Consider the following 27,068-nt stretch of genomic DNA (forward strand, 5'->3'; position numbering starts at 1 on the left):
ACAAATTGAATGAAACGTACTTTAATATGACGGAATATTTCCACGAACGTCGATAATACCTTTACAATGGCCTCATAAAGTCGTCCAATACAGAACGCGTTCGGAATACGCAATAATGGTTCGTCATTTTGTACTTAAGGACATTTATATTGAATGCCTTAAAATATTGGATGAAAAGCGTCTGCATTTTTAGGGTTCCGTAGACCTGACAAGGAATCCTTAAATAGTTCCATCAAGTAGACGACATGGTTCCGTTCGAGGTTTTGCTTTGAGACTTGGTACTAAAGTGCTGTAATTTTGTGGACGTAACTGAATTGGCTTGAAAAATCAGTAAAAAAAACATGTTAATAGTGTTTTTCAGGAAAAATACAGATTTCAGGTGAAAATTCAGGAAGAATAGGAGATAATAAAATAATGGATGGTCATCATTTGCTACCTATTAAAAATCCGTAGATAAATACATTAAAAGTGATATAAATGAAGTAATTGCTTAGGTACGGCTTATTCGGTTTAGGACAGATTAGGTTTACGACAGATTCTCGTTATGACAGATTCGTAAGACCTTGCATTGAAAAACAAAACATAAAAAGTAAACTACGGAACCCAACACTGCGTGTCACACGACACGCACTTGGCCGGTTTTTCTTATAACCGTTTTGCCTTGAGCGCGAAGATTTAGTGGGAAACACGGTGTTTATCAACGCAGCGGGTCTTTGTGACGTGGGAATAAAAAACATTATTTAGAGACATTTATAGGCACGGTAAGCTATGAAGATTTGCGGCACAAAAGGGTGGATTTAATATTAGATAGGTATAGATGAGAGACAGATAAAATTAAATAATCGACTTATAATACTTGTATACTACGTTAGACTGTAGTTAATTAAAGCTTGTTAGGTTTCTTATGTTCTACTAGGTTCAAGTTAAATGTACATTTAGCTTGTAGATCCATCTCACTAATTAGAAAAAAGGTCTAAAAATATTTCTTATATTTCAAGACAGACTGTGTTGAACAATTTTATCGATGTTAGTTATTGTGACTTGGAATAAATATCAAAAAATATTATATTTGTTTGTATATTGCGACATCTGAGACCAAGGCACATTTGGGTAGCTGAACTATTGGAGTATTTCGAAGGACAGCTAATTAATTGATCTATCTTAACTGTATCACCCACAAGGTGGACCGACGACCTCATAAAGGTTGCAGGAAGGTGCTGGATGCAGGCCGCTACCAACTGCGTCTGAATTTAGAATACATAGGGGGAGGCCTGTGTTCAGCAGTGGACGTCCTGTGGCTGAAATATCGATGATGATGATGTCATAATTTCACATTTTAATCTCAGTCTGTTTAAAGCAGTTGTAACTAATTTGGTTTATTTCAGGTCACATTGTCCTGCTAACAATGTAATCTCATCTTCAACAACCACCAAATTTTACACAAAAGCACATCAGACTATACAAGTCTGTAGCAAAATAGCAGTTATTCCCAGCCTATAAGATGTCACGGTGGTAAGCTTGATGTGCTATCATCTACGCCAAAACCAGAGATACGAAGAAAGGGCGCGAACAATCGATAGCGCGGTCAGATTAGGTGAACGTTTATCAAATGAGGCTCTTGGGTGAGGAAGTGCCGCTTTCAACACTTTATCATGCGTAGGTATAAATAATTGCATGTGGCAATTCTGTGTTACCATTCTTTATGAGAATAAATGAGGAGGAGAATGATTTATTTACAAGAATCAGGAGCAACCTGAACATAAAATAGATGACAAAAACATTGCAACCCCGATATCACTTTAGTTAAACACTGCCTTAGTAAGTATATATTTTAAAGAAATAATATTGTTAAATTATTAACAACAAACTATGAATGAAAAATTGAAATCTAATCCCTTTAAAGAGGTCTCTACATAACGTAAAACTTATTTACCTTTCACATTGAAACCTTGTCACCTTTTCAGAAATTCCAAAATAGCGTCGGAAAACCGACAATATCTCAATCTTATCGAGAAACGCGGATTCGAAACCCGTCGCCGCTGGATTATTGTGGTGAACCCACTAGTGACACAACCGTAAGAGTAGGCGCACACCGTTGATTTTTAGTTGGCCGATAGTTGTGCCCGATTTTGAATTGTATGAAGAATCGGCCAAATCGAATCGGCGTAGTGTGTGCACTCCCATATACATGTCCATACTGATCAACTGCCCGAGTAAACTATCGGCCGACGAAAAATCAACGGTGTGCGCCTACTCAACTGCGAGGGACTAAAAAACTGCACCCTAAGTATTCAAATCAAATCAAATCATTTATTGCAATTGCATTACATGTGGTTTGATAGTTGGTGAATGGTGCAAATATGATACATACACAATTCTAATTGGTGTTTCATATTTGTGAATCCTCTTTACCCAAATGAGGTTGCTGTACTTGTCTGTTTGTGGCGCAAATAGCCGGGGAACTTTGCTGGAACAATGAGGCGGCAAGGACACGCTACAAATGTTCCATGTTCCATTATTTGTTCCTACAAAGGGCTGGCATTATGCTGGAGGAATGTTCAAATATTAAACATGTTAATCTGACGTTTGAAATGCGAGAAAGTCGAGAAAACTGTTTTGTTAAAAGGGTTAGATAATAAATGTTACAATTAAATAGCGCAGACAGATTCGTAGCCTAGCTAGCAGCTAGCTAATTGAAATTAAAGTTGCTTATCAAAACACAGAGCCAAGATTCGATTCCAATGTAGGGTACAAACATTCATCACACCCTAGGTGGGTTAACACCCACCTAAGTTGTATTTCAATTGTAATATCCAAAAGCTAAAATAGCTGAAAGGTACCAAGATTATGTTCCGAAAGATTAAGAGAAGGGTATCGGTACAATACACGCTTGTGAAAATAATGTGTTAGCACGAAAACCGATTCTTTGTTAGGCTGTAGTTAATTTATCTACATTTATCTATGTAGAAAGTTCTATCATCCTATCAAAGTTACATCATAGCTACCTTCTGTGACAGGTTAAGTTTTGACTTGTAATAGAATTTTAGCTGAAATCTAAGCTCTTTAATTATTGTCCCTTACATTTTTTTCATATAATCAATATGTTGCATGTATTAACATTGATTAATTTTTACTTTTGTCCCCAGGACCGGCAAGCTCCACTACCCCACAGACGTCTGCGGGCCTCTCTTTGAGGAGGAGCTGGAGTTCTGGGGGCTGGACGCCAACCAGGTGGAGCCTTGCTGCTGGATGACCTACACACAGGTAAGGCCATTGGAATAGAGTACTTATGCTAGAGAAAATATGGTGCTTTTTCATTCTGACATGGTGCTTTTTCGCTATGACATTGCGGCAAACTTGATGACTTACCTATACATAAGTATGATCATTGGACATTAAAATAAAGCACATGAATATAAAGTAAAACAACTCACCTGTCTAAAGAAATGTTGTAAGAAATCTTCGAAAAAACGCCGCGTGTGTTTGAATCACCGTTTTGCAAATGGGCGACATTCAAATGTAAAACTGAGTATTTTGACAGTAAAATGTCAAAAGTCCGTGTGGTGTACTTATGTTGCTTTTTCGCTCTGACATCACGGCAACCTGAATTACCTTCACACAGGAAGGTCATTGGAATAGAGCACTAAACTTGTGGTAGCACAAATATGGTGCTCTATTGCTCTGACATCGCACTAACTAGTCCAAGATTACGTAGAGACGCGCCGTCGAGACCTTATAAAGAAGTGACAGCATCGATAAATACTTTCTGTTGTAACAAATTGACATTGGTTTAGTTTAAAATATTGACAGCGTCATTGGTGACGCTCTTCTATAAACAATGTTCTGGGTCTATCCTAGATTGGTTGTCATTTAGGTTAAAAACAATTATTTTAGGTATTTTACTTAAGTGTGCACAATCTGATGAACCAAAAAAACTTTTTCTTTCTTTCTTTTTAAAATCTTATTTTCAGCCACATCATTACTATAACTTGAACCACTCAAATTTTTAAAAGACATTCTCATCCAAAGTCTGAAACCACTCGCTTTTAAATTACCCACAAACAAGTAAATTGTAAGAACAACGAAAAGAAACAAATATCTACTCGTAAAACCGTATTATCTCCCTTCTTATATTTACCCAACTTTTCAGGAACGAATATCACTTTGCTCTTTGCGTGTTTCCGTACAAAAAACGAAACGAATGGCACAAAATTTAATTAGACCATGAGCAGATATTTTTCCGTATTATCATGAAAAATAAAATGTCTCTACAGCAGTTTCCCTGGCTATTTTTATATGGTTTAGTAGGTAATTAGTTTTTATAAATAGCTTGGATTATTTTTAAAGAAAAGCGTAATAAGAAAGAGGAAAATTACATAAATATAACAGACATTTTCATAAGAAGTATTTTTCAACGTCGTTTTTCTAAGGCACACTGAGCAATTTATTTTTATTTTATTACATTTTTTATCAAGCATTTAAAATGTACTGTAATGTAATGTGCTGTTAACAGGGACAGTTTTTCTCGCGATTACACTCACCAGGGGCCAACTCTGTTATTTGAAACATTCATTCAAAATTTAAGTTTGTGAGGATAGATGGATGTTTGTTACACTTTCACGCAAAAACTATTGAAAAGTATTATCTATTTTTTTTTTTTCAAAACATATCGACCTAATTAACCCATTTAGACCGATAATTATTTTTGTAAATAAATATCGTTTTTTCAGCAAAAACTTACAAAGGGAAGCCTAAAAATCATGAAAAAAATATTAAAAAAAATAATCCATAAATAGGGGGCCGTGGGGAGCCCGTACCATATAAGGTACAGTAGGTCTATAAGCAAGCAAAACATAGTCGTTGTTCAAAGAAGATTTTTATTTATTTTTGTATGATATAAAATAAAAATAAAATCACATGATCACTAGTATCACACTTGGCATATCTTGTAAGACGTTTTCTGTGATACTAACCACATTTGGTTCTTTTTTCCTACCTTCTCCTAAGTTAGTGAGGACAGGTGAAGAAGACCTGGCTTCTTCTGATTTGTTACGTTTAGTGCTATCCATAATCGCATTTAGCAACACGATGATGGAAATTTAGCAAATCCATCGAAGAAAACTCTGAAGGTTATTATTTACATTGACACTATCTTTATCGCCTAAATCTTCGTCAATCTGATGATCATTAGCGGTCATCTGATAAGACAGCAGTAGAAAAATACCAAGACTGCTTTATTTTTGCTGAAATTATAAAATTTTACATGAGTTGTGGCAATATAGTGAAGCATTAATAGCCTAAAACAAATAAAAATAATAAATATTAATTATATTTTTTCGCATGACTTGCTCATGCATAGACCTACTGTAACTTATACGGTACACCTATTTTAGACTGGAATAAACCGTATAAAAATAATCTGAATAATATTTTTTTTGTAGTCATAATATCTATTGTACTCTATTTTTAAAATAAAATTGATAAATAACATAATTTACCATGAGTAATAAGAAATTATACCTTCTTAAATACATTGTAAATATTTTTTTGGTTTTCTGTCGAGGAATTTCATAAATATTTCCGAAACCACTTGTTAAAACATATTTTAAAATATTTTTATGTAAAATAATCACTTTAAGCTTACCGTCACAATCATTTTTACAAATTAACAACAGTTTGGTACTTCGAAATATTTTCAAAAAGATACCGTACCACATAGGGTACGGTAGGGCTAAATGGGTTAAAAATAGTTTAATATTAGACGATACGCATAAGAAAAGAAGCTGCTGTATCAACAGAAATCAAATTCAACATTCTTGATTTCTTAAAAGACTTACATAAATTAATAAATCCGAAAACCGTTAGTCAATTCCAAATAAGTTGCTCAAAAACTTTTCATAAAACAAACTAACCGACCTTTGAAATCACAAAACTTGTTGAACCCATCAAACTAGATCTTCTAACGGCTTCGGTTTACGTCACGTTTCCAATATCACAGAACTTCGCAAGCGAATTAGCGACCGAAAGTTTTTACAGTCCAAAGTTGGCTCGTCTACGTCCAGTAACGACGGACACAATATGTTTGTGGGAAACTTTCGTAAGTGTACAAAGTTTGTGGATATGTGACAACGAAGACTGAAAATAAGTGTCGTCTTGGTCACCGTGGGCCACAGCATATTATGAGTTGGGTCCCGTTGTGAGTAGGTGGCACCGCCAATGCTCAGTTCACTCATGTTTTTTTTGTTTTTTTTTAGGTGCCACTGCAGTACTGTTATATTATATCATACAAAAACTGAATCGTTCGCACAAAATTCTAAAAACAGAAGTCAATAGCGCGAATATATTGAAAACTAAAACATTTCTAATTCATTAGTTAAACCGACTGTCCAGCCAAATCGGATTCACTATTCAAACAATCAGGACACAGAATCAATGAATAGCACCCAGATAAATTTTAAATGAGTTTCCCATGCAATTTGTCATGTTTTGGCGGTAATCCCACAAATCCGATCGTCTATTTGATTAACACTGTTTCATGGATGATTTAATGCAGTTATAATATGTATGTTGAAATAGATATTAAAAGGATAATGACTGCTTCCAATATAATTGTACCTAAGCCCTTTTCCTGTTTTAAATCTACAGGCAGTGGTGACCGAGTTTCTTGCAGCGCTTCTTCTCAACACTTGCTAAATGTTTGTCTCGAAGCGCTGCCGCGATGATAGGGCAAAAAATAATGAGACATAAATAAAATTTGACGATTTGCAAGTACATACTAATTTAATTACTTAGACCAAAGAATTAAAGATATAATATTTGATTTGATACAAAAATAAATTACTTGTAGGTATAATACCACCTGACAACTGCAAACATGGTTAACATAATTAAATTAGTTCGTTAACGTAACAAATGTATTCTTTCCATTAAATTTTCAGTGGCTGAGCTTAATTAGTATAAAACTCAAAGAATATAAAGTGTTATATGAATTTGCTCTCGGCGGTCCGCAGCACTTTCATTTGCATTTTGCATTAAAAATGTAATTAACTTCGCAATGAACTTTATAAATGTAGACTTCATTCATTTATACTTCATTTGGGGAACGCGGAATCATTGATACTGTTTCTGTTTTCAAAATGTTAAATAATCAAACTGGAACGTTAACTAAAACAAAAATCGTATTGTGTCTCTATCTCTGTAACGGCTGGATCGATTTTGAAAGGACTTTAATCAGTGACAGAGTTTTGTGACAGACAAAATCTATTAGAATAAAACCTTAAATAATAACTAAACTTGCTTAATCACAGAAAAATCTCCCTGAATCATCAGAATCTGTGATCTTAACTATCCTACAAGTTAACTATTGTTAGAAAATTCTAAAAAGATCCAAAGCGAATGCAAATTCAGAAATAGATACAGAAAATTGACAGCTAATCGTCGAGTCGCCAGAACTGATAACAAACATTCGGTTAGTCTATGAAAATAAACAGACAGACAACAAGTCTGCCGTCCCACTTAAAGCGCGCCATTTTGTGTAAAAATATTTTCGTTTGAACGCCCAACTGAGCGGATTTTAAAATTCAGGTAGATTAAAACCAAATATTGGTAAAGTTGCGAAAATTTTATTCGAATTTGCTTAATCGCTGGAGTAATAATCCTAATGGTTAAACGGAGATTAAAAGATTTCAGAAATATCATTTTAAAATGCAAATGAATGTAAAAAATAATTGCTTTACATTTTTATCAATACAATTATTGGTATTTTTAGAGATACTGCAAATAAAGCTTATATGCAAATTCGCAATTTCATTTATCTACCTTTTATTCATCATCATCATCATCATCATCATCTCAGCCATAGGACGTCCACTGCTGAACATAGAACTCCCCCAATGCTTTCCATGTTACCCGGTTGGTAGCGGCTTGCGTCCAGCGCTTTCCTGCTACCTTTTATTATATCCAGATAAATTGAGATAAAAGCATTCATTATCATCATCAACAACAACCCTTTACAGTCCACTGCTGTTTTGGTAGGAGATAGCAGTTTAAAAGATTGATGTTTTTCAGAGAACACTGCTGCCCGTTCCCTATTTGACGTGTAGTCCCTAAGTCGCCTCTTACGACACCCGCGGGAAGAGTAGGGGTTGGTGACAAATTCTACTAAAAAAAAATGTTGAGACAAAAAGCCTTGTTGCACGAGAAAAAATTGAAAAAGATCTTACTTCGCACAATTGTATTTTGACTCAAGTAGTAGAATTTTAACCCGTTCTGGGTTCATTGATAAAAAGCTGACGTGGCCGAAAATTTTACAGCGTGTGAACAACATTTACAAAATCATAACCGTGAATTATTCGTAAACGACCTGACAGCGTTTTCATAAAAACGGTTAAAGGAAATATAGCATCCTTTTCGTCCACTATATCACGATGAATGGCAAGGTGAATGCGTTGAAGCTGCGATTCAAAAGTTGTGAACGAAAATAAAAACGTTTATTTAAAAAGAAATATGTAGTTACCTATTTATTTAAGACCTCGGGAATACAAGGTAAAGGGGGAAAACATAAATCATAAAATAAAAACAAGGTGCTGAAAAGGCTACTCGCTCATCTTTATTTAATGGCTTTAATGGACAACAAGGGTAAATGTTTCCGTGTATGAATATGATTTATAACAGTTTTTTTTTTCACCGACGATACATAGACCTAACCTATTAGGCTTTGCAATAAAATTCAAGTGTCACTTGCACAAAAACAATTCGTTGTTCGAATGCCAATTAAAATTTCCCCTTTGTTTCCGCCATTGAGAATAATAACGTTAAAAACATTGCATCGGTTCGCATTCGAATGCGGTTTTGTTTCATTCAGATTTCAATTTATTTTTCATTTTATTTATTTACTACGATACCATTTACGATCCGTATTTTAAACATGGATCACGTACTGGAAAACGCAGCTTGGGTAGGTCTCACCCGGTAGATAAATTACATAATTGGATCAAGAAAGGCTAAATGCAAGCTGCCCATATTTCATTTCAACCAAATGACGTCCACTGCTGCTAGACAAAAGCCTCCCCCTAGGAATTCTCGCGACTATCACCTGCCTCAAATTTAAACCAAGTTTTTTGTTGAAATGGAAAATGGAACTACAAAAAGAGAATAAGCACCAGCATTATTAAAGTACTCACTCTATGTATATGCGATTCATCCTCATGAATCGCATCATCATCGCAAGGCCTTCTTTTCTTACCCCATTCCAAAAAAAAATATTGCCAGAAATTACTAACAATCCCATTAACCACTCGTGGTAAGCTAAATAATCTTGAGTTACAAGAGGATCAAACATAGCCCGTAACTGTCTTTTCAAATATAATTTGCCCCACAGCACCGAGACACCCAAGAGACCCTGGCAGTGCTGGACCGGCTGGACCTGGACACGGAGAAGCCGTCGGACGAGGAGGTGGCGCGCAAGTTCGGCTTCGAGGAGGACTATTACAACGGCACCGTCTCCTGGTGGCAGCAGCTCAAGCCGCAGATGTGGTCGCTGTTCGATGAGCCGTACAGCTCTAATGCTGCTAAGGTTGGTTTATTCTAGCTGATCGTGATCATCATCAGGTCAATCAAACTCAACTATAAGAGGATGATCCTATTTATATTTAGGCGCTTATTCTAGCTGATCATTTTCACCGTCAGGTCCTTAAGACACAACTACATGAGGATGACCCTATCTATGTTTAGGCGCACACTGGGCGACACGCGACAGCGACAGCTCGGTGACTTGACGCCTATCCTTGTCGGTTTCATATATTAGTTTGTCGTCACGTTGCGTATGCGCATGTTGCGTAGTATGCGCCTACACTATTATTATGTGGTCGATTTTCGATGAACTGTACAGCTCTAAAGCTGCTTAGGATAGTTTATTAATGCTGATAATCATAGTCATCAATAACTAATTTAGTCCCTACTGCTGGAGGATGAGCGTCCCTTTATTGTTTAGCTAGCTTGATAAAAAATAAAATATCTGACTTCATCTTGGATTCGATCACACGCAAGATAGTAGTGCTTAACACATTTGTGTGCGACAAACATAACTTCGGAAATAGATTTTTAAAATACTGAAGCATCTACAAAATATGATCCAGTCATAAAAAAGACCACTACTCCCGAGAACTTTATCACTGTAATACTAAGAACTCGCACAGATCCTGTAACAATCTTGGCGAAACTTTTAATAAGATTTCGAGTCCAATTTCATACAACTTTCTTAGAGAAAACCAGTAGTATTTTAAAAGTGCCAAGTAATGTTAATATCTGAGTTTTAACTCACTAATTCTGAACAACTGATTATTCAAATGAAGATTATTTTAAATATAAACAGACCGAGAAAATAACTAAGATCCACGCTTATACGTGGATTTTGAAGATATCACCGAAAATGCTAATTAAAACAACCATCTGTTTTAATGTCTTGAACCGAGTATTTTGCAAAGTAAAATTAAATGCTAAATTGTAATCCTTTTACTTTATGAAGTGTAAAATATTGTAGAGCAATCTACAGGGGAGTTTGTCTAAGAGATGAACATTATAATTTAAATTTATGGTAATCAAAAATTTTCCTCTGGTGCGGTTAGGTCCCCGAGTTTGCGACAATCGTGAACTCGAGCCTTTATGGTGGGGGATTAACATAATTTATTCACCAGATGTAGCAATTTATGATTAAGAGTCTAGAAACGGTGTTATTTTATTACGTGTTCATTAATTCTGCTGATTGTTCATTAATTTTTCGGCGCCTACCTTGGCGTGAGCTTGATATAAGATGAAGCAATTTAACGTTAAGATAATCCTACTATGTTTCAAATGGAAAAATCTAAGTTAGTTTTAATTTGAAATGTGTACTTACATAAATAAATAGGTACCTTAAAGAACTATTGTCTAATCAATAATTTTCTTTTCAGATAATCGGGGTGATATCAGTGTTTTTCATATGCGTCTCCATCATATCGTTTTGCCTGAAAACGCATCCAGACATGAGAGTGCCAGTGATTAGAAACTATACAGTGACGACCGCCAACCAAACCCAGAGCTGGGCTCTGGACAAAGTGCAGACGAACGCGCACGTCGCCTTCTTCTACATCGAGTGTGTTTGCAACGCGTGGTTCACTTTAGAAATCCTAGTCAGGTTCATATCTTCACCCAATAAGTGCGAGTTCGTCAAGTCATCTGTCAACATCATCGACTACATTGCAACGATGAGTTTCTACATCGACTTGATCCTCCAGAAATACGCGTCTCACGTCGAGAACGCTGACATCCTGGAGTTCTTCTCCATCATCAGAATCATGAGACTATTCAAGCTCACGAGGCATTCCTCGGGGCTCAAAATTCTTATCCAAACCTTCAGAGCGTCAGCGAAGGAGTTGACGCTTCTGGTGTTCTTCTTAGTGCTTGGAATAGTAATATTCGCGAGTTTGGTATACTACGCGGAGAGGATACAGACGAATCCGCACAATGACTTCAACAGCATCCCGCTGGGTCTGTGGTGGGCTCTGGTAACCATGACCACGGTGGGGTATGGTGACATGGCGCCCAAGACTTACGTCGGCATGTTCGTGGGTGCTTTATGTGCTTTGGCTGGTGTAAGTATATTAAAATTGCCTTCCAAAAATTTCATTGTATTAGTTTTAAATTTTTAGACCAAAATGTAACGGTAATAAAACCGCAATTACGACTCATGAATTTCAAATCATACACCACTCAAAACATGAACCTTTTATGATTCAAGACAGCGAGACCTTTAGATATTTACATCGGGAATATAAAAATGGCACGACCAAAAATAATGCTGACAACATGAAGGGCAATGTTGAATATTTTATACAATTTTGAAAGGTTTCGGCCTCACAAGATCACAATTATTAGATACGGGTTAGGGTCTGATCGACAACACATCAAAGTAAACTGTGACAACTTATGTAGTTCTATTAAGTGATATGTTTCAGTAAATATGCATTGCCTAATGTGCTGCTCACGTTGTACACACACTGCCACACTGTTAACTATCCATGTCCGTTTTTGCTCTTGCTCCAATCAAATGGTGATTCTTTGCAATAGAACGAGATGACATGACTGGCAATGGGCAGTTAACACTGTAGCCGAAAGTACATTAAGAATCTAAATTAGATCTTTGAAACCAATAAAGTTAATAATAATATTTCTGGATATCAGCCACGTTTTCGTCTAAAACCTTTGACTTATTTACCTATAAAAATTCGATAACAGAGAGATGATAGCAATTATTAATTGTGGTTTACTTATTTTTAAAACTGCATTTTGATATTGATTAGATCAAGGCTGCTCAACCTTTTGAAGAGTCGGGCCAAACGGTGAATTCAGTCGTTAACGACGGGCCACCTACATTTTTGACAGCTAACTTCAGAGAGATCTTAAAGTTTGTACTGTGCTCGGCGGGATTTTTTATTTGGTGCGTTTTTTTTTCCAAACTGTACATGCGCGGGCCACTTAAAATTCTTTTGGGGGCCACTGTGGCCACCACACACTGTGGCCCGCGGGCCTGGAGTTGAGCAGCCTTGGATTAGTTAATATATTAGAAGCTGTCGCTGTTTTTGCTTATTAAATTGATTAATTTTCTAAATATTTATAAACCTACAGGTACTCACGATAGCCCTGCCCGTCCCGGTCATAGTGTCGAACTTCGCTATGTACTACTCCCACACGCAGGCGCGGGCCAAACTGCCCAAAAAGAGGCGGAGAGTCATCAACGTGGAGCCCACCAGACCTCCTATGCGTAAGTATTATGAAGTAACATCAATCTACGAAAATAGGAAACTTCTGATTTCTAAAATTGATAAATTGTGTTAGTGAAATTTTGACCGTCGTTTTTTGTAAAGAACGGTTAAAAAGGACTGGTACTATCTTAGTACCATCCAAGTAATGAAACATGTAGAATATATTGTATTTACTCCTGCAGATATAAAGATAACAAATCATCATAATTATAATGCTTACTTTGAACGTGTTGATGTTGTTTTGATGTCATTATTAACTTTAACATTATCGCATGATGATAATAACAATGTTACTAAACTTAATCTCAACAGTAGAATCGAGAACGTTCGATTCCAAGTCCCATATACCATAGCAATATTTACTCCTATAGGTACTCCTGGAGTCCCAGGCGCCCCCGGCGGAGGTCCCATGCCTCCAGGGATGGGACCCCAGGCCGTGAACCGTAGAATGAACGCCATAAAGACTAACCACCCCAAGGACATGATGGGACCCAACATGGGTAAGATGTTATAAGAAGAAGAGGAAGCTATGAGTATGGAAATAGCGAATCAAGATGGTCTTGTACTTGTAGCTTTAGGAAAGTGCATTCAGAGATATCCTGACAAGATAAAAGGTACTGTCAATTTTATTGAAAAAATACAAATAAGCATAAAACAAAAAATTACAGTAACAACTACAATATAAATTACAGTTAAATCAAACAACTTTTTAACTAAGTTTATAGAAGCAACTAAAGAATTTGGATTTTAATGTTAAAATCTTTGGATTAGTTTTTGTATTATCTTAAAATAACTGATGATTAATGATTATCTTCTTCTTCTTTCCCTGCCCCATTCCCATTTTATTTGGGGTCCGCCCTCCATTGATGTTGATGATTAATGATTATATTTGTACAAAATTTTAGTTTTGAACGAATCGAGTGCAAAATTTCTATCAATAATAGAATAGTCGGATAATTTATCCAACTGACTGATCACTACCGTAGGATCAAAGGATCTCTCTGAATGAACACCAAGACAATATCCTTATACTATCAAAACATACAAATACAGAAAGAAACCTTACAGGCTAATTTGGTAGTGTAAATATTGCAAAGAAATCTACTCGTAAAATAAATAAATTAGTTTCTAAGGTTCCAAATGATCCACTTGTAGAATTGGCACAATAAGTGTTTGAAGTCACTATGTAGAATTAAATTAATAAAGTTGTCAAAGTTATACGTCATTGGCAATCCAAGATATTTTTTCACTACACCTCTAAAAAGGAACTAAATTTTTAACTAATTTACTAACAGTTTCTGACACTAACAGACAGATAACATGATTATTTAATAAGGATTAGTTTGATATAAATTATAGTGATATTTTATTTCTAATGTATAAAACGATGTCTTGTACAATACTTACTTGCATTAGAAGTGAATTATCCTTAACATGGATGGATTTGATCAGTATTTATTAAATTCTGGAGTATTTTCTATCTAAATTGTAAAATTTTAAAATATTTCTGTCCAAAATTATACTGAACAAATCTATTCAAGTTTTCAATGCCAGTGTAAATTTTAAACTCACTTTACTAAACAAAGAGATTACAATCCCAATGTTTCACTACAAATTCCCATAAGCGCACTAAGTTGTATGATAGTAACTATTTTGATACAATAGCTTAAAAAGTTCTTGTAGTTGATTGCAAAGAAGTGTGACACAATAATAAATCTTTTATTCTGAAATAATAGAATGCCCTGAACAGTTTGTTTTGAAAGAGTTATCATTTCTACGTCCAGATTTATGTTTTAAATGACAAATCAAGTTTGTAAATTATTTTTTCATGTGCCTACATTTAAGATCAGTTCGCCAACCATGCATTTGTTATAAATGATCTCTACTACAGCCCTCTTCATAAATAAGCGACCTCCCATGACACTTTGCCTATTGGGATTGTTTTCTCTAACCTCGAGAACGGTCCTGAACTGTAACCCGTTACCATAACCGTAGCTTATGCAGTGTAATCGTCCACAGATGGAGATCGTAGCGAGCTTGAGGCTATGATCCAAACAACACCAAACAACTGCAAACGAAAAAATTTAAACATGCTTTAGACTACACCCTGCGGGTCTCCCCAAGGCTCAATATTACGCCTGCACACGGACTTAGCTTACAGGAATGCTACTAACTCTCTAGTCATCACATCATCATCATTCTTATCATCTTGCACAAGGCAATCTTCAGGCAGCACTGTGGAAACTCCTAGGTCGTTCGCTTCGTGTAAGGAAGGTTCGGGATTACTTTGATGATGTTGTGTGGAACCCCTTAGCTTAGCTTCGCCGCTTCGATGTCGTTGTAGATAGTGGTGTCTTAGATTATATTATTAGTTACTTGACAACTTGATTCACAATCGATACAAATCCTTTATTAATTTCTTGATATGAATTTTAGAACCTCACTCATTGTATGAAATTTTTTGGTCCTCAATTTTTTCTTTCTTTATCATTTAGGTATCGATGCTACTTTTTATTTGATTCAAGACAAATTTAAATCAAATGTATTAAAATTAAAAACTGTTTTATGGATTGTGAATCTAAGTTTATGTGACTATATTCATTAGAACTTTATTTTTGTCTGTTCCCTGCATCATGTGGACGTCACATTTTATTTTGAAATTTTGGATTGTGCGTTATAATGTGCGTGTCCTTTAAGTTTTTAGTGACATGACGGCTTTTTTCAGGCTACAAAAAAACAACATGGGTATTAAACCAAAACAACATTACACCATCGGAACCATTGAAATCACAAAACACAGTGGTACACATTTGGTATTATGTACACTAACACATAAATGTATTGTGTAATTAGTTTGACCGTTTGAACTGTGCCGTTCATGTGTAATACTTTAGGTAACAAATATAGACGACATTCTAAATCATTAATATCGATTATAAATATTCAATTTCATCAATTATTCATAATGCATTTGCTTCTATTCTTATTCAACAGACATACTTTTACAATTGACCTACATTTTTGTCTCAAAGTGGTTAAAAATACCCATATTGTAAATAATATTGTAATACAATACAACCTAATGTTCCAAAGCCCATTCGCACAATGTAACTAAGTGAGACAGTAACTTCTTAAAATAAATCGATTAGACCAATTGTTTATCATTATAGATACTCGGTATATTGTATCGGTACCTGGTGTATATTACATTACCTACGAACGGCACAGGAAATGGGGTCAAAAAACTTAACAATTATATGTTTAGTTCGTAGACATCCCTAATCGTCGTGACCGGCTGTATTACTCACCATTACAACGCTTCAATTATAGAAAATTGTCTAGCAACAGCAATTTTAGATATTCTTGGTGTCGTATTTTTATGTTTCATTTTTGTATTGTCCTGTTCTTAATTGATGTTGTGACTATAATCCCTTTTATGAACTCCCAATTTAATTATTTCTTCAAATATATTTTTGGAACTTTAAATACCTAACAATTGAGCATGCATTCGCATGTCTGTTTCTTCTGTTCAATAAACTCCTTTTTCAAACTCTTGATGTGGTCTTAATAATGTTTTCATTGATACCAGAGGTCAGATTAATTGATTTTGTCTTTTATTTCGAACAGTCGCAACCCTAATGCCGGGGATGGATCTCTCAGTGACCACGCGTCTGACACCAAGTCCTAGAGACATGAGTCCAGCTCTAGCCATTGCTCTACCAATGATGAAATCCGTGAACATCGTCCCAGCTCAGTGCTTCGATAACATGGCTTTCCACGGAGAGAAAACAGCAGATCGAGGCAGCGAGCACAGCAGCAAAACATCGAGTCGCCACGAATCGATAACCAGCGACAACACCATTCGAGTGAACAACTACAAAAACGAAAGGTACATCGATAAAAGTGACGAGAAAACTGACGCTCGGACTCCGCTCTTGAGAGATCACAAAATCGAATCGTTGGACGAAACGAAGTTACGCGATAACAAGATAGAGAAACGGAAATCATCTGCTTCTACATAACAATCACTCATTGTCATTGTAAATGCTACTGCTAAATTAAACAAAACGAACGAGACCAATAGTACTAAGGTTTCTTTACTATATCATTGTCCTTTTCTTCTAGTGGTAAACAATATGAAATAGATAAGTTGGGAAATTATATAGAATTCGTACCGGACGTGATTTGCAAAATCGTTTACGCACAAACTGTTGGTGACAAACAAAGCGAAGTGAAGTCAAGGAGTTATTAAATGCTCTATTATACAACACCTACCTTTAAGTGAGCTGTTGTGGCTACAGCCTTATTTTCCAAATCTTCTTTAGTTACTTCTTTAGTCATTTTTGTTGAAGTTAATAAATAATTGATTTCAAAAACCTCGCACACATAAAGACACGTTGGTACAATTTCTATACAATTCCTTTCTGTCTACTTTCGCTATGTGAGATAAATATAAGATTGAAAAATAACGAAATTATTTGCGTCAAGTTTATGTTCTGCGCGTTATAACGATGACGTTTTACTGCGTAGTCTTAATCTAGGACAATTTGAGATATACTGAAACTAAAGTGAGATAATGTATTTGCTTATGTAAGTGATTGTCTAAGTGCTTTGAATTTTGATGGCTGATGTCGACTGCTATAACACTGTTTGCATGAATCAGGTTTTTTTTAAATTACGCATTTTTCCAAATTACAAAAATATTTTGCTACAAGTGCACTTAAGTACCTACCTATGTGCAGTAATTCAAATCATTTTTAGCTGTTTTCAGGGTTGTTTCAGCTGTTGTCCCAAATAACTTAGCTAACCCACCACTTTGGGACACCATATCGGTAGGTGCGGAGAAGAAGTGGCGTAAGAAACTCATGCCTGCTTTCACCATCAATCCCTAATTTTTAAGTGACCCCTATGAAAACAAAATTCCTGTTGTGTTACTATATGGGTCACTTAAAAATTAGGGATTTATGGTGAAAACGGACATTAATAATATGTCATGAGTGCGTACTAGGCAGTTAGTTATGCATTAATTTATATCCAGAAATCTGATAAAATTAACAGTCTGACATCAACCACCAAAGTCCTAACGCAAGTGGTGTAGGATTGCCTTTATAACAGTGCTAGATTCACACTTGTGGACTATAATAATTAACGTTTCGTATGTAAACCAGCATTCGAGGGCCGTGATAGATGTAAGCTAGCGTAAGTGTTTGGGCACTTATTTCACATACATGTTTACGAATAGATGCCTGTCACCAATTAGCTAAGTCACCTATTGCCACTTCAACATAGATTTTGGACTCGTTGGTAAAATTTTGAAAAAGCAGGTTAAATGAAAATAGGTTTTGAGACACTGAAAGACTTTGGCGTTTTGTATAAAAGGTATACCGAGCAAAACATAGGGGAAATTTTGCGAAGCTGAAAGAAGCCAAAATTGAGTTTAAAAAAGAAAATCATCTATGTATTTAACTAGTAAAATAAGATCACTATTGGTAAAAAGCCAGCAAGAAATAAATATATTTCTTAGTTTACTATAAAAATGAAAACGAGTGAATCAAAATACTAATTGGAGTGGCAATAATCATTATTATAACCATATTGACCAGGATTCGTAAATAATAGATCGTACGTTTACTGTCCATTAGAGAACCAAGGAGGCTTGTCTAAATTACAAAGTTGTTTTTATGTAGGTATTTCATTTGTCAAAAACTAAAAGTTATAACACATTCAATTCAACAATAAGTTTGAATTTACTTTTAAAATGATAACGAATCATAATGATCCACAAAATAAAACGCATTAATAAAAAAAACATTTGGATCTCAGTAATATCAACAGGACATTAATGCCAACGGAAAATATTAAATCACTGAGTGAAATTTTATCCCACCATCGCATCATTGAATGAAAAGGTTTATCCATCATCCTTTGCTCTAATTAATTACCTGCATAAATAATGTAATTAACGGGGCCATTAATTCGCGTTTAATGTATTGCACGTTTGCGACCGCAATGCAGCTGTGGTGTTTTATGGAGCGGAGCGCGGTCGTTTGGTTATTTCGTGATCATTTGTGGTATTTACGCGACGAACTATAGAGGTACATTGATTTATGATAGACACATTAGGGCTCTATGAAAGAGTCTTTCTTTTCGCCTAGTTTTTGAAAGCGAGTAAAACGTTGGCATAAACAAAATACGTGTTTGTATACGAGCGAACCGCATGCGACGCGTAGTGTTTTATAGGCACGTTATACGCACAAACTTGATACTATGTTCGTATACTCGTACCTATACGTAAACCGCCTAGCACGTGTACCTATAGTTTTTGTAAGCGCGTAAAGCTTCAACCACACCAACGCGTGCAGATCGCCATCGCCGGCGCGAACAAAGGCCAATGACAGGTCGCGCGACCCATGACAGTTCACGCGACCTGTCATTTCCCTTTGATCGCGCCGTGATCGCGCCGGCGATGGCGATCTGCACGCGTTGGTGTGGTTATAGCATAATACGCACAAGATGCGCATTTTGCTGCTATGTTTACTTATCGCGTAATCACGAATATACGCGTATACCACTTATTGAAACTTAAAATGTAGCGCGTACGCTTTTAGGCTAAAACGAACGTACTTAAATCGCACAAAATACGCTAATGTGAAAGAGCCCTTGAAAGATCAGCACGTGAGAACAAGCACGGGTACTTTACCGCGTAAAGTACTTCATTCTAGAGTTGGTTACATACTTTTGCCCCTTATTTAAGTTACGTAACACACAAACATACCCACTTTTACATTTTGCGTGAGTTCTCACAGTAAAAAGAATAATTTTGTAGCTAATTATCATAAAAAGCTATTAAATATTAATGAGTTACAGAGAAAATCGTCCATAATTTTATTCGAAAATTGTGTAATAAAGGCAAGCCTTTTCACAGTTCAAATAAGTTATTAATCAGTAATAAATAATGTAAATAGCAAATATAATAGTAGCGTTAATAATTTTATATCTTAACATTATATAACATTAATAATTATACAAATCACTAGAAAACACATATCATGGGCACCTTTCTTTCATTGTCGGTGTTATATATTGGTTTTACTTGTATATAATGCAAATATGTATATTAGTTGTAAGTATGTTAAGAGTAGATAGAATTCAAAGAAATAATTTCTTGGATGGTAAACATTTGCTTGTTTTGTTACTTTATGACTAACAAAAACTGAAAAGTACGTTACAGAACCGGTTGTGTTTATATTTAACTTTAATAAACTAGTCACTTGATAGACCTCAATTATTTTTTGTTAATTACGACAAAATGCAAGCAAGAGCGTGCGGTGCTTGTGAGAAAATTAGGCAGTATAATTATAATATCAAATTTATTTGTAAGTACTTACTGCCTACCTCGAAATAAAACTAATAACAGCCTAATAATTTACTGGACACATTATCAATTGATGTAATATGAATATCTTTATAACAATGAGCTGTCATGAAAATGCATAATACTTAAGGCTGTAGAAATTTAAGTTGCTTAGCAACTATGGACCTTATTAAGTTGGAAGAATGTATTTTATTCAAAATTAAAGTCTAAATTCAGGGACCCTAAATATTTTAATATAATAAATGTTGCTATGTGTCGTTAAATTTTATTTAAAATCGTTTTATTTCGAGTGCTCGGTCTGTTTTTAACGCAACGTAAGAAAGTATAGATACGCATAAAATGCAATAATTTAATATTATTATGTAGATAGCACGAAACTTACTTATACTGGTATAAACTTGTATATATATAATTTTAGTGTGATAAACTATCAGTCTTATACTATTAATCATCTCGTATCGAACCTGTTTCATATCTTAACGCATCGTGTTTAATTTTCTAGCAAATTGTTTTTATTTTGGTTTACCTACACATTACTAATGACAGTTGAGTCAAAAACATTAATTATTTCTCTTACTTTTCTGGTTAATTCAAGTCTCTTAAAGGTTAAAATGAAAATTTTCCTTTCAGTAAGAAAAAGTGAAAACATACCTTCGAATTTTCTAAAACGGTCGCCACCTGGAACAAAATATTTGATTGTAAGTTCAATGAAGTGATAAAATGTTTCTAAACAGTGAATTCATCAAGTGTGGAACTTAGGCCAGATCCGAAACAAATAGTTCTGGCTAGTTCATCAGTCCATCGAGCAGAAAATGATCTAAAACACCTTCCAACACCGGGGACCGGGGTACCAGATGCAGGTTAGCGTAAAATCTATACATTGATACATTAAAGAACACACACACTTGAAGAATTCACTGTGTTTAATGCGTATCAAAAGCAAAAGCGGACCACAATGAAATTATAAGATGTTGTACGTAATAAGAACATACTCGTATGTAACTTTCGGTTGACATAATTTTGCAAACCCAATTAACTCCGCAGTGACGGATACTCGAAAATAAGTAGCTTATTAATATTTTCCCTCGGCAACGGTAATTAACGTAACAAAATAATGTTAATCCACAGCAAATGTTGTTGACTGTACTCGTTATGTGAAGTACATTAATAACATATTCATTTCTACCTTTCATCTCTTATGCCTGCTATTGAAAATGAGCATAACTTATTTAGCAAGCCGTTAAGCTGCCTGAAATTACAAACTTAATTTATTTCGTAAAAAGAGGTGGCATATCCTTTACAAAAGTGTAATCGGTACGAACAAACAGTAACTCGATATATTCACTCACAATATAAAACAAACTGTGAAGTTAAACTAATATACATACTCGTACCTACCCTTCGACTTAGCATAATCGCATGCACAAACCTAAAAAAAACTTGTAAGGCGGTCTTGATAGGTATGTATTATGTTCTGTTCGGAATAACATTTTACTATAGTAAACCTGCCTCTTGTTTTTGATACAGTGATATTACTTACATAAATTATCATATCCATTTCAAATTTTCATATAGGTACCACAACATTAGAAACATCTAAAAACACTTTATGTGATAAAAATGGTCTTCTACCTTTCTTTTGATTTGCATAACTTTGTAAAAACAGTAATTAATTTATGTTAATTTTGTTACTTAATTAAAATAATTGGGTAAGTTTTACTGTAGAACTTCTCCTATTCCTTAATCTTTTTAGAAGTAATATTTTTCAGCATATCACAATAAAATCTGCCATCAGTGTTTGGTCAGTCCCTCACACTTACCAAGCATTTGAATTAAGTAACAAAAACATTAAATTCTTGGTTTTACTGATGGTATACCAAAATAAGCATGGTTACTTTTTCAAAAAAGACACTGTGTGAGTTTTGCTGACAGGATCACTACATTTAAAAAAAGAAAATATCATTATCAATAATTTTCAGTTATGTTAGAATAACTTACATAAAATTGGATGACAAACGAGTAGTGTCTTATTTGAAAAATAAATTTTGCAACGTAGATAATAAGGCTTACACAGTAAATAAACAGGGGCTTTGATCTTATTGTATAGCGTTCTATATATACATATACAATTTTGAACAATACAAAAAAAAACAAATTATTTGAAATATTGTTCATTAAACATGTGAAACTTACAACTGCGTTTCATTTACCATTTAAAACAGTACGTACCATTTAAAAATATGTTCCTGAACACTTGCAAAAATGTATACAATAAGTGCTTTTTAAGGTATTTCGTATTTGACCAGTAAACTCTGAAAACATAAAAGCATCCAGCGCGAAAACCGGCCAAGGCCGCGCTAGCAGAACTCACATTAAGCTCGTTCAAACTACTTTAGACTCAATCTCATTGTTTTTAAGGTTTGGTTCACAATAATAAATGTTAGGTAGTGTTAACCCTAACTTACCTAACGCGATTACAGGCGTTTATAATCAAAAGGGTTCGCATAAACTTGGGTGATTCTGGCTTAAAAGCCTATTAATCTGTCTGTACCTGAGAATGGCTGTCCCTAATCATTCATAAATTATTGTTAGTGTTTTAACGTTGAATATTTTAAGCAAACGATGTGCGAGTAAATTAAAGTTAGGCATTTTCGCTCCAATTAGGTACTGATGCTTTCAGACACGCTGAGCAAAATGAGAAAGCATTGGAAAGTAAGCCTTAAGTCAAGTTAATTTTAACTGTTGGGTGATTTAACGACTTTGTCACGCGGGTCAAGTCATTAACCACACCACCACACCAGTGTTAACAATCCACTTTAATAGCTCTCACTATATTTAACAACCGATACCAAACCAAAGCTTTTAACCAAATCCAACTTTTAAAGTGGCTTTTAAAGCACAAATTCTTGTACATTATGATACATACCACCGCAACGTTCATGATTGCATTACTAATTTCTAGTCGCTGCTAAAAATGAAATAAAAGAATAAAATATTATCCTACGTTGGCTTAAGACCGAAACAGGGGCATCATAATATCGACGGCAGAAAGCGATTTTGTCGTATCTCAAAAAGTCCGATTTTACACCAGAGCAAAAAAACTGTTTCAAAAATTCATAAATCTTAAATTAAGAAAGTTAGAAAGCTGAAATTTTACATGGTTTTTCTACTAATTAAACTTTATTTAATAAAGGTGATTGGAATATTCTATAGTAACTACTTCATTGACTTTTGACTAGTTACAGCAATTGATTTTTTAATATCGAGCTGCAGAAATGTTGTATCAGGAAGGTAAAATGTATGGCTTTTTTAAGTTGACTTCAGTTCCCAGGCAGCGGATCTGCTGTATCTCAAAGAAACGATAAACTCTACAGGGCTATTTAGCTGTATGGACCTTTTAATGAAATAACTTTCTACATTTGAAATGTTTTATATACAATAAGAGTCAGAGATGTGAAAACAATAAAATACTGTATCTTTTTCTTAACTGTTTTATTTAAATTTTAAGAATGTAATGGCACAAAAAATCAGTCTGTTTTTTAATTATAATAATCAGTCCGACAAAAATATTCTTCTTTATTAGTTTATCTCTCTTCTTCATTAATTTTAAGAAGCATACACTTTCTCTTTAAAAGTTTAACAATCAGCCTGCCATACTTTTTCTTCTTCATTAGTTTCAACAATCAATCTGCTAAATTCAGTATTAGTTTTTAAACTAAATAAAAATAATAATCATCATGTTACTTTTCCTTCTTTGTTCATTAGTTACATAAATCAGTCTGCTATACTTTCTCTTTATTGCTTGAAACAATCACTTACTTATACTTTGTCCTGAGGTTTGCCATTTATTATTTTTAAATACGTAAACAACAAGTGCCGTGTGGGGGGGGACGGCCATAAAGAATACTCTTCCCCACCGCCAACAGGAGGCGTGTCGTAATAGGCGACAAAATCCCTGCAGCACCGGACGGGCAGCAGAGTCTGCGTGCGAAACCTCACAAAAAAAAAACTGCGATCGCTAACCCGCCTGCCAAGCGTGGCGATTAAGGCAAAATCCCCTCATGAAGAGACACAAAAAAACACGGCCCCTAGTCCCCGGCGTCCCCACTATCCCGGGCCACGGTAGCGGTCACGGTAACGGTGGGGCGAGAGGTGCTAAGAATCACCGGGTACCGACAGGCTACCAACCCCGACGACCTCTGGCCCTGGCAACATTTAACACTCGCACGCTGCGGACTGACGTGAGGCTCGCCGAACTCGAGGAAGAACTGAGCAGGTTGCGGTGGGATATCGTAGGATTATGCGAAGTCCGAAGAGAGGGGGAGGACACCATAATCCTGAAATCCGGAAACCTGCTCTATTTCCGGGAGGGCGACCAACAGTCCCAGGGTGGTGTCGGGTTTATCGTCCACAAGTGCCTTGTCAACAACGTGGTCCAGATCGAGAGTATTTCGGCGAGGGTAGCGTACCTTATACTCAGAATCACCAAACGGTATTCGCTGAAGGTCATACAGGTATACGCACCGACCACGGAACACCCCGACGACGAAGTGGAGACTATAATATGTATATGAGGATATTTCCAGAGCCAAACATAGCTCCCGGTCCCATTTTACCGTTGTGAAGCTCGAGAGTCGTCGACTGATGAAGTCTACGCTCCGCCCAGCGCCCATCCAACTCCAAAACCCCGAAAGCTTTCAGCTCGAGTTGCAAAATCGTTTCGAATGCCTGGGAGACTGCGAAATTGTGGACGAATACAATGACAGGTTCGTGAAAATTGTCCAAACGACTGGGTCTAAGTTCTTTAAAACCCATCGTTCAAAAGAAACCAAAAAGATCTCTGACCTCACCAATAAACTTATAGAAGAGAGACGAAACTTGGTTTTGCAGTCCTCTGAAGATGCTGCTCAGTATCGGCGTCTTAACAGACAGATCTCCAAGTCTTTGACTCGCGACCTACGCCAATTTAATACAGATCGTATTAAAGAGGCGATTGAGCGTAACAAAGGCTCTAAAGTGTTCGCAAGGGATCTGTCTGTTGGCCAAAGTCAACTGACCAAGCTGAAGACCGAGGATGGCAGAGACATCTCGTCGGGGCCTGAGTTATTGGAAGAAGTTGAGAAATTCTACGGACAATTATACACGAGTGTACTTCCCAAATCTAGCTGAAGACCCAAAAGCTAGATTGACCCGACACTAGACCGAAGATATCCCGGACGTCAGTCTGTACGAGATTAGAATGGCTCTCAAACTGCTGAAAAACAACAAGGCACCGGGTGATGATGGAATCACGGCTGAGCTTCTGAAAGCAGGCGGAACGCCGGTACTAAAGGCTCTTCAGAGGCTGTTCAATTCCGTCATACTTGAGGGAAAAACGCCTACGGCATGGCACAGAAGTGTGGTGAAACTTTTCTTCAAAAAAGGCGACAAAACCTTGTTGAAAAATTTATAGACCATCTCACTTCTGAGCCATGTGTACAAGCTCTTTTCGAGAGTCATCACGAATCGTCTCGCACGCAGGCTCGACGACTTCCAGCCTCCCGAACAAGCCGGTTTCCGAAAAGGCTTTAGTACCATATACCACATACATACGCTACGGCAGATTATAATCAGCCACTTAGGCGTTTGTGGACTATGAAAAAGCCTTCGACTGACCTGGGCAGTGCTACAGTCTCTCCAACGGTGCCAAATTGACTATAGATACATCAAAGTGCTGAAGGGCTTGTACGAAAATGCCACAATGTCGGTCCGCCTCCAGGATCAGAACTCGAAACTTATCCAGTCGCAGCGAGGAGTGAGACAGGGAGATGTCATATCTCCGAAACTGTTCACCACCGCCCTGGAAGATGTTTTCAAGCTTCTGGACTGGAGCGGATTCGGCATAAATATCAACGGCGAGTATATCACCCACCTTCGTTTCGCGAACGATATCGTAGTCATAGGTGAGACCGTGGAGGACCTAAACACAATGCTCGATGGCCTCAGTAGAGGTTAGAGAAGGTTGGAGACACTACACTCGAAGTTGTTGACAATTATGTATACCTGGGACAAACAGTCCAGTTAGGTAGGGCCAACTTCGAGAAAGAGGTCAATCGTCGAATCCAACTCGGCTGGGCAGCGTTCGGGAAGCTTCGCGAAATTCTCTCGTCCGAAACACCGCAGTGTCTCAAGTCAAAAGTATTTGACCAATGTGTGCTGCCACTAGTTGCCAGTGATGGTATACGGATCTGAGATGTGGTCGCTTACTATGGGCCTCATAAGAAGGCTCAAAGTCACCCAAAGAGCGATGGAGCGTGCTATGCTCGGAGTTTCCCTGCGTGATCGAATCAGAAATGAGGAGATCCGTAGGAGAACCAGAGTGACTGACATAGCCCGCAGAATCGCTAAAATGAAGTGGCAGTGGGCGGGGCACATAGCTCGAAGAGCTGATGGCCGCTGGGGCAGGAAAGTTCTTGAGTGGCGACCACGAGCCGGAAGACGTGGCGTGGGCAGGCCTCCCACTAGGTGGACCGACGATCTGATGAAGGTCGCGGGTGGTGCCTGGATGCGAGCGGCGCAGGACCGGTCTTCGTGGAAATCCTTGGGGGAGGCCTTTGTCCAGCAGTGGACGTCTTTCGGCTGAAACGAAACAACAAATAAAAATGTAAAATAATATTTATTTTAAGAATTTACAATTCTGCGTTCTCACTATCGGCGCTAACGCACAACTGCCGCGCGATCAGAATGGCGTATGACGCAGCGGGTGGAGGGGGTTTGTTTTGCTAGAGTGACGTATTACTTGCTGTACACAAAACAAGACTCTATTCTAATGATGTTAGTAAGATTTTCGCTATTAGATGATACGTTTGAAATGCAGTAACTATTTTATAAGTACTCACGTCAGTTCGGCGCAT

At 36.4% G+C, this 27,068-nt stretch overlaps 1 protein-coding gene across 3 annotated transcripts in view; it reads left to right on the forward strand.

Moving 5' to 3' along the window:
* The window catches only part of LOC135079038 (potassium voltage-gated channel protein Shaw), a 113,933-nt gene extending 96,470 nt beyond the window's left edge, over positions 1–17,463 (forward strand). The window contains exons 5-11 of one of the 3 annotated variants that reach the window (XR_010258707.1): positions 3,147–3,264; positions 9,380–9,574; positions 10,950–11,630; positions 12,664–12,799; positions 13,172–13,300; positions 14,820–15,074; positions 16,428–16,517. Coding sequence is in view for 2 of the 3 variants with exons in the window: in XM_063973668.1 (XP_063829738.1) it covers positions 3,147–3,264; positions 9,380–9,574; positions 10,950–11,630; positions 12,664–12,799; positions 13,172–13,300; positions 16,428–16,822 (1,654 nt within the window). In the remaining variant the exon portion in view is untranslated. Of the gene's footprint in view, positions 1–3,146; positions 3,265–9,379; positions 9,575–10,949; positions 11,631–12,663; positions 12,800–13,171; positions 13,301–14,819; positions 15,075–15,525; positions 15,603–16,427 lie in introns of all 3 variants that reach the window. The other 2 variants (XM_063973668.1, XM_063973670.1) reach the window with 2 other exon arrangements.
* The last annotated feature ends 9,605 nt before the right edge of the window (positions 17,464–27,068 follow it).

Source organism: Ostrinia nubilalis, chromosome 15 (assembly GCF_963855985.1).
Source record: "Ostrinia nubilalis chromosome 15, ilOstNubi1.1, whole genome shotgun sequence".
Classification (NCBI taxonomy): Eukaryota; Metazoa; Arthropoda; class Insecta; order Lepidoptera; family Crambidae; genus Ostrinia; species Ostrinia nubilalis.